Source organism: Arvicanthis niloticus, unplaced genomic scaffold, assembly GCF_011762505.2.
Source record: "Arvicanthis niloticus isolate mArvNil1 unplaced genomic scaffold, mArvNil1.pat.X pat_scaffold_518_arrow_ctg1, whole genome shotgun sequence".
In the NCBI taxonomy this organism is placed as follows: Eukaryota; Metazoa; Chordata; class Mammalia; order Rodentia; family Muridae; genus Arvicanthis; species Arvicanthis niloticus.
In genome coordinates this window covers 3,071-17,809 of record NW_023046147.1, presented here as the reverse complement: position 1 = coordinate 17,809, position 14,739 = coordinate 3,071, and the positions used below count along the sequence as shown (strand labels likewise).

General features: G+C 39.5%; 1 protein-coding gene across 2 annotated transcripts; it reads left to right on the top strand.

Annotated features, from left to right (window-relative positions):
- The first annotated feature begins 7,947 nt into the window (after positions 1-7,947).
- LOC117702159 (olfactory receptor 2L13-like) lies at positions 7,948-13,124 on the top strand. 2 transcript variants are annotated; one of them, XM_076706393.1, is made up of 3 exons: positions 7,948-8,327; positions 9,642-9,725; positions 11,076-13,124. In XM_076706393.1, the coding sequence occupies exons 2-3, from the start codon at positions 9,718-9,720 to the stop codon at positions 12,049-12,051; spliced, it is 984 nt and encodes a 327-aa protein (XP_076562508.1). In that variant the 5' UTR covers positions 7,948-8,327; positions 9,642-9,717; the 3' UTR covers positions 12,052-13,124. The 2 variants fall into 2 exon arrangements, with proteins under 2 accessions (XP_076562508.1, XP_076562507.1); XM_076706392.1 differs by having other exon boundaries at positions 9,642-13,124.
- The last annotated feature ends 1,615 nt before the right edge of the window (positions 13,125-14,739 follow it).

Genomic DNA, 14,739 nt, shown 5'->3' with positions numbered 1-14,739 from the left:
TCCTAAATGCTAAATCAAGTGAGGAAGCAGAGCCAACTCTTCTGACTACCATAGGTGATGAGGGAGAAGGGAAGGATGGCATGACTTCCACACCCAGGCCACATCATGGCAAAATAGTGTTGTTTCCAGCTCTCTGTGGTCTGCCTGTGCCCCTCTTCCAAGACCAGCTCTACTATGCTTCTAGGAAGAGTGCAGGGCCCACTCTCCCAAGTGATACAGCCAGTGAGGGGCAGAGCCAGCTCACCCACTTTCATGACCCTGCGTCATCTCTCTCAACTGCTTCCAGTGGCAAGGGCAAGGCAAGAAGGGCATATCCCACACCCACAAAACCTCATGTCAGAGGTATACCAAAGCTAGTTCTCTTGCTCTCACCCTCAGAACTAGGTTTACCTGCACCACCGCTATCAGGGCCAGTTTTTCTATGCTAGGTGCAGGGCATGCTCTCCCAAATACTGTAGCCAAGAAGAAACAGGGATAGCTCTCCAAGTCTCCTGACCCTATGAACAGTTGGCAGTGGAAAAGGGGGATCACCCCTGTGACCATGTGCCACCACATGGTAGATGAATAGGGTAGGAGAATTATCTATCCTATACTCACTCATTTGGACCAGCTCATGGACACCCCCATACCTAGACCTTCCTTTGTTGAGGCTTTGTCATTTACTGTCTATTGTAATGCTAAGTGCATGTCCCCAAAACCTGAAGTCAACACATAGTCCCTGTGACCCTGCCCCTGAGTTAATTCTAATTGGTGAACAAAAATGCCAATAGCCAATAGCTTGGCAGAAGAGGCATAGGTGGGTGTCTTAGTTAGGGCTTTACTGTTGTGAACAGACATCATTACTAAGGCAAGTTTTATAAAGGACAACATTTAAGTGGAGCTGGCTTACAGGTTAAGAAGTTCAGTCCATTATCATCAAGGCAGAAACATGGCAGCATGCAGGCAGACATGGTACAGGAGGAGCTGAGAGTTTGACATCTCCATCTGAAGGCTGCTAGAAGCCTGGCTTCCAGGCAACTAGGATGAGGGCCTTAAAGCCCACACCCACAGTGATGTACCTACTCCAACAAGGCCACACCTTTTGATAGTGCCACTCCCTGGGCTGAGCATATACAAACCACCACAGTGGGGTTGAGGATTTCCCAAGCTTAGAGAGAGGAGACCAACAGGAGGGCAGAAGAGAAGGAAGGAGGCCACCATGGAATAGAAGAAGAACATGTAGGAGAGGAGAAAGGAGAGCTGCCATGGTTAGCTGAACCATAAAAATGTAGCCATGTGACCTGGCCAATTAGAGGTAAGAGCAGCCCAGATGAAACATAGTAAGCAATAACTTGGGTTAACAATAGGAAGGTAGATTTTAACAGCATAAAGAGTAGTCAGTTGCCCAGCTATTGGGCTGCCTAAGGCATATTTTAAAATATAAAGGTTGTATGTGTCTTTCATCTAGGAACATAAATGGTTTAAGGCAGGTAGAAACCCCAGGCTGGAATTGCTAATGCATATTACTATGCTCTGCCCCCACCAAGCCAGCTCCAATGTACTGCCTTGGTGAAGTGCAGGGTCCACTCTCCCAAGTGCTGCCTCAAGTGAGAGATAGGTCCAGCTCTGCAGAGTACTGCATCAGTCACCAGTGATGATGGCACCAATTCTGCACAGCCCCTGGATATTCAAGTGGTACCTGGCTGGACCAAATAGTAAAGTCCCCATGTTCTCTAGTAATATTAATAAAGTGTATTGAACCCTGCCAGGTAGCCATATACCCAATTATGACCCTCAGTGGCAGTTAGGGCTGGGACCTCACCATGGCCCTAGATGACATGGGTAGCCATTTGTAAAAGGCCAATTCTTTCTACCTTCAAGTCTCCAGGTCTATCTCCATATTGCTCAAGCTAATACACTTCCCTTTTTTCATCTGTCTACCATATACTTTCACATTGTGGTGGCTCCTGCTGCAGGGTGGCCACATGACTAGCAGACCCGAGTGACATCCTCCAGGCCATCAGATGGCTATGGTACTCTTATGTCATGGGCAGGAGAGTAAATATGAGGGAGGCATGGTGGTCTATAGTTGACTGTCTATCATCCAAGGCTGCATTGAGATTGTTTAGTGGGTTTCTGTGTGCCTATGGCCTGCCTATACCATGAGGTATAGGGCAGATCTGTGGGCATCTTTCCTCACTCATACAATGTGGCATGGTAGAATGCAAGTCTCTATCCCTCTATCTTCTCCTAAACTATGATGCCTGGATTTGATTTGATTTGACTTGACTTGACTTGATTTGGTTTTGGTTTGGTTTACTTAGATTTGATTTGATTTTCTTTTCTTTATTGGTTATTTTATTTATTTACATTTCAAATATTATCCCTTTTCCAGTTTCCCCTCTGCAAACCCTTATCCCATCCCTCTTCTCCTGTTTCTATGGGGGTGCTCCCCCACCCATCCACCCACTCTTGCCTCACAGCCCTAGCATTCCCCTACACTGAACATCAAGCCTTCACAGGACCAAGGACCTCCCTTCCCATTGATGTCAGGCCATCATCTGGTACATATGCAGCTGGAGCCCTGAGTCCCTCCATCTGTACTCTTTGGTTGATGGTTTAGCTAATGGGAGCTCTGGGGGAGGTCTGGATTGTTGATATTGTTCTTTCTATGGGGTTGCAAACCCCTTCAGGTTTTTCAGTCCTTCCCCTAATTCCTCCAATAGGGTCCCTGTGATCAGTCCGATGGTTGGCTACATGCATCCACATCTGTATTTGTCAGGATCTGGCAGCTATATCAAGCTCCTGTCAGCAAGGTCTTTTTGGCATCAACAATAGTGTCTATGTTTGGTGTCTGCATATGGTTGGTGTCTGCATATGGGATGGATCCCCAGGTGGCAAAGTCTCTGGATGGTCTTTCCTTCAGTCTCTGCTCCACTCTTTGTCCCTGTATTTTTTTTTAGTCAGGAGGAATTATGGGTTAAAATTTTGGAGATGGGTGGGTAGCCCTATCCCTCAACTAGGAACTATTCCTAAACACTGAATATGGTCTCTACAGGTTCTCTCTCCCCTTTGTTGAGTATTTTGGCTAATGTCATCCCTGTTGGGTCCTGGGACACCACTTTTGCTTTCCTGGCATCTGGGGCTTTCTAGTGTCTACTTCCAGTTCCCCATTCCTCACTGCCACACTCCTCAATTAAATTTCCTGAACCTTTGTATTTGTCCCTGTCTCTTACCACACCTGATACTGCCTCCCCTTTTCCCTCCTCTTCCTCTCTCCCTCCACACTACCTCTCTCCCTCTACCTCCCATGATTATTTTGTTCCCTACTTCTAAGTAGGAGTGAAACATCCACACGTTAGTCTTTCTTCTTCTTGTGCTTCATATGATCTGTGAGTTTTGGGGGAATTATTCCAAGCTTTTGGGCTAATATCCACTTATCAGTGAGTACAAACCATGTGTGTTCTTTTGGGACTGGGTTACCTCATTCAGGATGATATTTTCCAGTTCCATCTATTTGCTGGAAAATTTTATGAAGTCATTGTTTTTAATAGCTGAATAGTTCTCCACTGTGTAAATGTACCACTGTGTAAATGTACAGAATTGAGAAATTCTGTATCCATTCCTCTATTGAGGGACATCTGGGATCTTTGCAGCTTCTGGCTATTATAAACAAAGCTATTATGAACATAGTGGAGCACATGCCCTTGTTATATATTGGACCATCTATTGGGTATATGCCCAGAAGTGGTATAGCTGGGTCCTCAGGTAATACTATGTTGAATTTTCTGAGGAGCCACCAAACTGATTTCCAGAGTACTAGCATGCAATCCCACCAGCAATGGAGGAGTGTTCTTCTTTCTCTACATCCTAACCAGCATCTGCTGCCATGTGAGTTTTTTTAATCTTAGCTATTCTAAGTTGTGTGAGATGGAATATCAGGATCATTTTGATTTGCATTTCTCTGATTGTTGGGGGCAACTTTTAGCAGAAAGCAGCTATCAGCTTTGCAGCCATCTTGAGCCATATACCTTGACATGAGACTTGGATTACAATAGCCTACAACAGCTGAGCACACTCTGATAATCTTGGTTTAGTTACCTTGGGTTTGTAAGATTAAAGGTGTGTGAGATCAAAGGTGTGTAACTTAAGAATGTGACTTAGAAGTGTAGAGATCAGATTTAGAGACAAGACCTAAGGGCATGATTAAAAGTGTGACCAAAAGGCATGGCTTAGAAGTGAGGCATATAAAGGTGAGAGGCAGACAGAAGACATATCAGAGAACCAGAGAAGACAGATGAGTGAATCAGACACTTTTAGGAGACTCTTTAGATATACTCTTTAGGGAGACTCTTTAGAGAGTACAGCTAGACTTGGGACAAAAAAGAGAGACTGAAGAAGAAACAGGATTGAATCAGTCTGTCTGGTCTCCATTCTTCGAGTCCGTCCTCACTCTCTCTCTTGCTGAACCCCGACCTGTGGACTGGAGCGGCAGCTTGGACATGGATACAGTGGCCGCCCAAACATGGGTCAGCCTGGGCCTCAACATTTTGCTCGGGCCACAACATATTTTTTTGGCACCCAACGTGGGGCAGCCTGGGCCTCAACATTTTGCTCAGGCTGCGACATCTGATGACTATTTGATTTGATTTGATTTGATTTGATTTGATTTGATTTGATTTGATTTTTATGTGTCCTAGGCATAAAACGCATTTAGTCATAAAGCCAGGCACCTTGATAGAATGATGAAAAGACTGTCTCTTTGCTCATTTTAAAAAGGCTGTGATATGGTTAAAGCAGTTTTAGTCTATATTTCACTTACAAGCATTTTTAATGTGCTTAAGTAATTATTATGTTTTGTTTTGAGAAATTTTTGTTCACATTTATATTCCATTTAAAAAACATGAGTTGACTTGGGGTTTATTTTTTGCTCTTTAGTTTTACTAAGTTCTTTATATTATGCAAACACTTATATGAAATACAGAGCTGGTAAAAATTTTATACCAACTATGGAAACCTCTTCATTTTATTTACTGTGTCCTCTTACAGAATTTTGAATTTTATGAGATCATATTTTTCAATTGTTTGTTTAGCTGCATGTACTAGTGGAGTTTGCTTAAGGAAGTCACTACCTGTACCTTTGAGTTGAAGCCTACTCCCTACTTTTTTCTCTGGCAATTTTCCAGTACTAGAGCTTATGCTCAGATCCTAGACATTTGAAGCTGTTTTACAGAGGGTGACAAATAAAAGTTTAGTTTCACTTTTCTGTATGTTGAAATGCAGGATTCTATGAAACATTTGTTAAACATGCCATCTTTTCTCTGGTGTATATTTTTGACATCTCTGTCAAAACTCAGGTAGCAGTATTCATGTCTACTCATGTCTAACTTCTCTATTCTATTCCATTAGTCTCTGTGTCTGCTTTCTGTGTCATTACATTTCTGATTTTGTTAATATAACCTGTTTTATATTTTGAAAGGAGGTAGTGTGATGCTTCTAAAAGTATTCTTTTTGGTTAATATTTCTTTGGATATCCTTGTATTTTTTATATTGCCATGTCAATTTTGAAATTGCTTTGTCTGACAATAGCTTTGGAATTTTTATTAATGTTGCATAGAATATGTAGAAGGATTTGATTGTAGTAGCCAGTAATACAAGATTATTTTTTGCAATCCATGAGCATAGGAAATATTTCCACCTTCTGTTATCTCTCCATTTCTTTATTATCTTAAAATTTCAAGCCTAAATGTCTTTAATTTCCTTGGTTAGGTTTAATCTGAAAAATTAATTTTCTGTAAGCCTCTTAATACCTCAGGATTGTTTTCCTGAATTCATTTTCATTGATTTTTATCATTATTATATTCTGATATCTCTGTGTAGATTTTGTATCAATATACTTTAAGGAAAATGTTTACTAGATATGGGAGGTTTAGTGGAGTCTGTAAGATCTCAAGTATAAAATCATGTTATCTGATACTATCCATGTTTTAACTTCTTTTCCTGTTTATAGAACTTCAAGCACTGTGTTCAATAGGTTAGGAAAGAGTGTCACCATCTATGTTGTTCTTGATATTAGTGTAAATACATTGATATTTTCAGCATGTGCCCCTCTGAGAAGAAAATCAACTTTACTGGATTCTTGGTGAACATAATAAATAATTTCAATGTTTGTCAAGGTAAGAACCCCAATAGTTAGGAGGAAAAAACAGTAAGACACTGAATTCAAGACCAGCCTGAATTACATCAAAAGAAAACTTTCACTGAACTCAGTACAAACCTATGTTACACAAGAAAACCCATATAAAATATAATAAAGAATTTTTTTTGATTTTTTGAGATATGGTTTCTCTGTATGGCCCTGGCTGTCCTGGAACTCACTCTGTAGACCAGGCTTGCCTCAAACTCAGAAATCCACCTGCCTCTGCCTCCCAAGAGCTGGGATTAAAGGCGTGCACTACCACTGCCTGGCAAGAATATTTATTTTACATAGAAGTGAAAATAGGGAGCAAAACTATAACATTCTAAAATGTGTCCATTGATATTTGCTCATTCCAAAATGTCACAGTTATTAATATTATTTTTCTCAGATAATGTGTCAATAATATAGTCACTATTCAAACTAAATATCTTGTATATACCTGTAGGAATATCAATTTTCTGCCCCTCCCCTGGGTCCAAGATCATCAATTTTACCTCTTAACCAGGATATGGCTTGTGAAAATTTCCTGTGCTGATAAAGTTATCTCAGGACCACTTTACCTAGAACACCAAAACATAGTTGTCACTAATACACTACAAAAGATCTCTGTCTCATTCCAATTCCATGGTATTATGGAAGTATCATGCCAGGGTAATTTGTTTTCTTTCATAACCTTATTAATTACAGCTTTCAAAACCCTTTATCCATGGTCCCTCCACCACCATAGCTTCTACTTTTATACACAGAAAAAAATGAAGAGTCACAAGCCAAATACTTTACTTTTCACACCACAGTTATAGTAAACAAGTAGTGTCCATGTGTTTGGAGGATCCGTTAACATCATAATAGTCAGGAAAAGTCAGAGGTGAAAAAAGATGTGTTGCATGCAAAGTACAGGGGTGGGATTCAGCCTACAGCAGATAGTACTGAACACTGTTACTACTTGCAAAACTGAGCATGCATACTTAATGAGGAACAATAATAAACATCTGCACACATAAAGGTAATGGAACCAAATGGTAAAAGTTTACACATCATTTCACTCATATTTGTAATATATAAACTTGGACATAAATGTCTTAAATAACTTTAAATGTTTGCTAATCTATTTTAACAAAATGTGGGTTAGTAGGATAATACAGTTCTTAATCAACTCACTTCTGTTTTTGTATAAACACTATAGAAACAGGTAATTTACATCTTTGAGTTTGTCCTTAAGTTTTTAATTAATTATATTAGATTTAAATATTTAGCTACAAGTTTTGATTTGTGATATAATTTGTCCAAATTGGTTTCTTAATCTCTGGTAGACCTATCATCCTGATTGAGTCTGATTAGCCTCACTATCACAAGACCTCAATATCAAGCTATGACATAGAGTTTAGGTCTAAAATAGTGGTTCAGCATATATATTGTGTACCCCTTTGGGGTTCAAAGTTTTAAAATGACAGATACATATTAAATATGTATTAAAATGACTTTAATACATATTGTCTAATAACCCTACAGCTCTCAAGTCATATTCTGAAATAATGTGATATACAATAATATTCTATTTTCAAACATCCTGCAATTGTAGGAAAGTTTGTTGTTATTTATTTGTCTCTCTAAGTTCAGAACTGAGTAATCTCAGACCAGCCAAGCCAAAGCGAATGGCCAAAAGCTTGTTGTCTCTGTAGAATTAGACATGAGGGATCAATTAGAAGAAAAAGAAGAATATCTAAGGTTTGATGATCCAAAGTAGCACATATAAACTACAGCATTTTGCCATTCTATATTTCATCACTATAATATTGAGAAACAGATATGAAATACTCCTTGAGTCTCATACAAACAAAGAACTTGTAAAACCTGAAAGATATGCTAAATACACACTAAGCATACAAATGTTTCATGACAAGAAATGAAATTCTTTCTGGTCTCATTCTCATAAATAAGATGACAGTAAATAATTCTACAATTTTTTTCCAGAGATTTTGGCAGATAAAAAAATGTTCCTGGGCAAGAAGCAGAGTTTTGGACTGATGTAGGATTGCTAACCTGTTGTGCATGGCAGTCTTTGTGAGTAGAGACAGTACGGAAACCTTGCAAAGAACAACAGAGTGTCAGCAATGTACTTTCTCCCACAAATACAAGACCTTTAGAAAAGGTGAGATGACAGGGGAGGTGTTCTGAAATTGTTGGTTTCTTATTATGAAGAATTATTTTATCCTGCACAGAAAATGTAGATTTTTTATAACCACTTAAAAAAGAAAAGTGAACTTACAATGGAAGAGAAACAATGCAAATATATTTAAACTCTACAATGTGCTGTTTTAAAGATTGTAGTCATAAGTGAAAGACTGAATTTTTCTAGTCTTGAGGTTTCCCAAAAGTTATATTGAATGGAGTAAAAAGATGGATATTTTGTAAGGACCTAATGTTTGCTAAATGCAGAGGATCATAGTCTCTGGTGTTCTGTGGAGTTTTTAAGACTAAGCAGGGGTCAATATCCTGTTTGGTCTTGTGCTCTGTAGATTTCCAGCAACCTGAGTGTTTCTGTTGTGTGTGTATACACCTGCAACTTTGCAAAATTAATCCAGAATACTGCATTTGTAGCACTCCTATATAATAGGACTCTTCATGACAGAGCTTTAAACAACTTTGTTTTTCATGTCCTTTGGAGTGATCAAGGAGCACATAAACATCTACACTGTAACTACTATAAGACTTTTAAAACTAAAATCTAACAATGTGGTTCTTCCTGAGTCCAATATATCAAATAATGCTCAGACACAATAAAGAAATTGTGTGGGAATAAATGAAAGATCTTTGGCTATGACTCAATTTCTAAAATCCTAAACCTTCCAATCCCAGGTATCTAGCCTCCTGAAAATAGCTCTAGTACAGTGTGTCAAAAAACAGTTTCTAACATTGGAAACAAAATAATTACTGTTCTAACTATCATAAAAACCTGTTTGTGACCACTGAGAGGGGATATGAGAGCACACACCTGTACTCCTTTTTACATCCCTTTCATAGACATCAAGCCTGTGAAATGTAAGTTTAGGGAAGATTCTGTGTCCAAAGCTGGCTGTTAGAAAAACATCTTTAGAAGATGGTCTAACATACCTTCTTCCAATGCTAAACCTATATTCAAGGAAGTAAAAGAAGTTCCCCTAAAGGTTCATTTTTATTCACAAGAAATAGTGCAGAAGCCGGGTGGTGGTGGCACACGCCTTTAATCCCAGCACTTGGGAGGCAGAGGCAGGCGGATTTCTGAGTTCGAGGATAGCCTGGTCTACAGAGTGAGTTCCAGGACAGCCAGGCAGGACTACACAGAGAAACCCTGTCTCAAAAAAAACAAACAAACAAAAAAAGAGAAATGGTGCAGAATATTGGTTTTTAAAATGATATTCTAAGTTTTGTCAGTATGAACAATAATTTATCATCTCTAAGGATAATGTTTTATTCTTTTCAACAGGCACAAAGGGAAGATCTTGCTGTAAATATGTTCTTTCCTGGGGACTAGACATCAATGAATCATCAGACTGTAGACTATGTCCAGGTAGGGAACCCACAGACCTAATGTGCCCAGGCAGCAGTGTTTTTCTGGAACATGCGGCTCTCTTTTCAAATCTAGATTAGCCATCAGATATTCACATTCCCTCTAACTAGTCTTCTCTGAAGTCCTCATGGCAACATTCTGGATGAGGAGGAGAAATGTACCTAAGACCATAGTACCCTCCCTCTTTTAATGTCTTATCCAGATCAGAATCCAGGTCCTTTGTTCCCCATACACTTATCCTCACACCTGCCCTCTTCACAAGCACTTGTCTCATTGTTTTTTCCTCATTGACTCTCTCCCCTGACTCTGTTCCTTGCTCATCACTTTGAGTATAGAACTTCAAAAAGACCTATTTATATGATCCCTGTTTACATGACACCTGTATACAGTGTCCCCAAATTATAAGTATATGAGCTTTTACACAATTGAGCTCATCTCTGCCATTCTTAACCACAATTCTAATATTATCATCAACCACCCCAAAATTGAGCTCTGCCCCTTGATCACAATTTTGAATCAGGTATTCACAAAGTCCTGTTTATATTACACCTGTACATGGTGGCCCCACAAGGATCCATTTCAAATACTTTTGTCTCTTTGTCTAACTCAGGTTTCCTCATACAAAAAAATCATTACACACCATTAGTCCATGTATCTGATTTTGTTGTTTTAATTTTGGCTACAGATTGCATGATGTTGAATGAGTTAATAAACAATGGTTTAAAAGCATGAGTGTAACATAGTGATGATGATTTTTATTTTGGCTTCACAGTTATCTATCAAGTCATAAGTGTTTGTTTTAAAAAGTGGTAAAGGGATACAGGATGCTTGTCATCTCATTTTTACTCTTGCCTATTGCCATTTTTATTGTAAATATTTTCTTAGTAAATAGTTGTAAGTGTATTCCCAGTTTTTGTAATAAGCTCTCTTTTATTGTATTCATGAAATCCCAGGTGATTCATTACTATATTTGAATAATTGTACAAACTATTCTTTGTATTTGATCACTAGGATGTATATAATATAAGGTCAGTTATGGAAGAATGGCCAGAAAGGCCAGTGTTGCAGAGAACAGAATGAAATGGACATAGAAAATCTGTAGTACTTGTGTTAAGTAATGGGCTTGTGTGGAGTGACAAGTGGGAATTGTGTTAGCCATCTTACACATGTTGCCACAAGTTTGAGTTGACAACATGGCAACAAGTAAATGGGAAGGAATATTCAGTGAAGATTTAAAAATAAGTTCAACAGAATGATAGTGCTGGAAGAACAATTCAGTGCAAGCATTCAGTACAAGCCAGTTTCTCTTTATTCTGTTCTATGTCATATGATAAGTGTCTTTGCTTTCAGGTCACTCTTTTCAAAAAATATAAAGATATATGTTTTCATGGAGAAATGGAATCAGAGCTCAAGTGATTTCACTCTGTTAGGGTTGCTTCCACAAAACCAAACTGGCTTACTACTTTTGCTGCTCATTATACTCGTCTTCTTTCTGGCTTTGTGTGGCAACTCAGGAATGATCCACCTCATTCGTGTGGATCCAAGGCTTCACACCCCCATGTACATTCTACTGAGTCAGCTTTCTCTCATGGACTTGATGTATATTTCTACCACTGTTCCCAAAATGGCATTTAACTTTCTCTCTGGTCAGAAAAGCATTACCTTTCTGGGCTGTGGATTGCAATCCTTCTTTTTCTTGACCATGGCATGTTCTGAGGGCTTGCTCCTGGCTTCCATGGCTTATGACCGTTTTGTGGCTATCTGCCATCCCCTTCATTATCCCATTCGCATGAGCAAAATAATGTGTTTGAAGATGATCATAGGATCCTGGATATTGGGCTCAATCAACTCTTTAGCACATACTGTCTATGCCCTTCATATTCCTTACTGCCATTCTAGGTCTATTAACCATTTCTTCTGCGATGTTCCAGCCATGTTGCCCCTGGCCTGTATGGACACTTGGGTTTATGAGTACATGGTGTTTGTGAGCACAAGCCTGTTTCTCCTACTGCCTTTCCTTGGGATCACAGCTTCCTATGGTCGGGTCCTTTATGCTGTCTTCCATATGCGCTCAAAAGAGGGGAAGAGAAAGGCCTTCACCACATGCTCAACTCACTTAACTGTGGTGACATTTTACTATGCACCTTTTGTCTACACCTACCTTCGACCTAGGAGTCTTCGTTCCCCTACAGAGGATAAGATTCTAGCTGTCTTCTACACTATCCTCACCCCCATGCTCAACCCCATCATCTATAGTCTGAGGAATAAGGAGGTCCTGGGGGCCATGACAAGAGTCATTGGTACTTTTTCTTCAACAAAATCTTAATCGCTCATTCACTACTCCTCTTTATGTTCCCCTGGGGGATGTTTTAGAGCAGTGCTATCTATTGGAAATGTAATGTATTCCACACAAATGTCATTCTTTTCTGGTGACTCCTTGCTAGTTTAAACAACATGTTCCTTATTATATACTATTATAATGTTCACATGTTGATTTAATTCGTGTTACAATCAATAATATCAGTGATAAATATTAACACATTGCTGCACTATAAATATATGGTGTGTATACATTATGTGTGCATAAATATTACTGTAAATGTGATAGTATTCATGGCCAAATTGACCAGTGACTACTTCAAAATTGACATAAAATTCTTTGTTTATATATTTTGCTTTCATTCTTTTCATTCTTCAAAGCCTTTTGTGTGTTTTATACTTATAACCCAATGTAATTTGGACTATACACATTTCAAGTGATGAATGCACACATGCTAAACTGTGTTGAATATGAAACAACATAAAAGTCATGAAATGTTTTAAGAAATAAAAACTCAGAAATCACTCTTTCAACCTGGTTGAAGCTCTTAAAAGAAGACAATGGTTATTAAACATTTTTCCAAATTTTTTTCCAAATCAGGAATTATGGAAAACTATCTACAATTGATCAAAGTACACCTTACACAGTCCTTACAATAGACAAATATTGAGTCTGGCAATCATCCTAATGTGCATAAATTTAAGGATAATAAAGTCAAAGATTTTAAGAAACAAATACCAACACAATTATTCCAATTGCATTTGTGTTAGCTATATTAGATCCTGGTATGTTATGCCACAGATAAATACAGTTAAATATAATATCTTATATATCTTAAAGGAGAAAATGTTGAATACATTCATCCTAAGAAAGTAAAAGAATGCATGTGGTAATCTGACTTATTACTGTAATTTAACCGTTATATAACATTATATAAGTATGAAATATTGCATCATAACTTATCAGTAATTACAAGTATCTGCCACTTAAAACAGCTTTATAGCGGTGAGTTTTAGAATGTATTTATGATGTACTGAATATTGATACAATGAGAAGAAATAAAATATGGTAGCATGGAATTGATGATTTGGAGAGTTCTTATTTGTTCCTTTTATTTTTACCATGATCCTCTGCTGTTGGGCCTAACACGAGGTCTAATCTCTATTCCACCTTCACCCTTCAGTCATGTACACAGGTGGAGGGTGTGAAGGGGCCTAGAGAGATTTACAAACGAATGAGGTACCTGAAGGCCAGAGGTGGAGCAGATTAAACATTCCTCCCCAGCCCCTTCCCACTCTTCCCCTCCCTTTTAAACTCAGGTCCACCATGGGTTTTGGGGGGGGGGTATGCATCCAGATCCATTCACCATCCGCCATGTGAATAAACCAGTTTTGGAAACCCAAGGACTTCCTCGTGTGTTGGGGCTGAGCTGCCATGAGGAACCATGAGGAGCTGGGGAGAGGCTTTTGATTAATTAGTAGCCAGGCCCAACCTCCAGCTGGAGGAACCCAGAGCCTTCCCAGCCAACTATCCAGAGCATGGCGGGAGGAACCCTGGGTATCCCAGTCATATTTTTCCCTACAGCTGGCGCCCTCAAACATCAGGCCTTGGACAGCCACACATCCACAGAAACTGATACCACGGGAAGGTGAGCCCCCCAACTCTTGAAACAAGCAATCTGTTTTTTCCTCCTGTGTTTCAGTCAGAGCTATCACACGGATTTAAGTAAGCCAAGGGAGCTTTTACTACCTCCTGGCCAGGGCCACTGTCTGGTGTTGGTTCAAGGTTTCCCTGGCCTCTGCTAAAATCCCGACAGCTCATGATGGGCGTTGGCAAAGACTACTATCTAGACTGTCTTTAAAACAAAAAGAAAAAACCTGGTAATGCAGCAGCCAGTTAAAAGCCACAGGGCAGCTGCCAGTTCTTAAATCTGCAGGAAGGCTTGGCGCTCTTGGACCACTGTGGAATCCCCCAAAAGCCAATAGGCCAAGGGAACGTTCCCATTGGACAAAGCATTTCTCCTCTTTCCTATCATGGGGAACTCCACCTCACATAAACGTTCACCCCAGGCCAGGCAAATATATTCCCTACTAAAGACCCATGGAATAAAAATAGAGAAAAGCAAGCCTCATTGTTTTGGGAGGAAGTCCTTCAGATAGCACCATGCATGGCAGAGGATAATATTTACAGTCCAGACTCATGAAGCAAAGTAGCTTTCCTTACCAAAAACAGAGATTAAAAAAAATCCTTGTGAGTTTTTTCCGATCTTAGCTGCAATTCGGCAATGTATAGGACCATGTAAAATAGGACAGACTGATAACAACAACAGAGCTCCTGGGGCCCCTCAGTCAAATGAACTCAAAGATCAAGGTTCCAAAAATCACCTTGTTTCAGACCTCAAGGCCCTTACCCAACTAATAAGAGGGATAAAATCCATATACCCACCCCTCTCCCCTTATGCCTTGGAGGAAATGCCAGTTAAACTGTGTGCTCCTCCTGTCCCCTCGCCCACCCACCCAAAGGCAAGGCTCCATTCAAATGCCACAGGAGCTCTTGCCTGCCTCTCTTCTTACTCCACCAACTCCTGTTCAACCAAAGAGAGATAAATCCCCTCCCCCTCCTCCAAGCAGACCTTCAAAATCCATAGATAAAACCCAAACTCCTGAACATTCCCAGTTAATATCCAGCTTACTT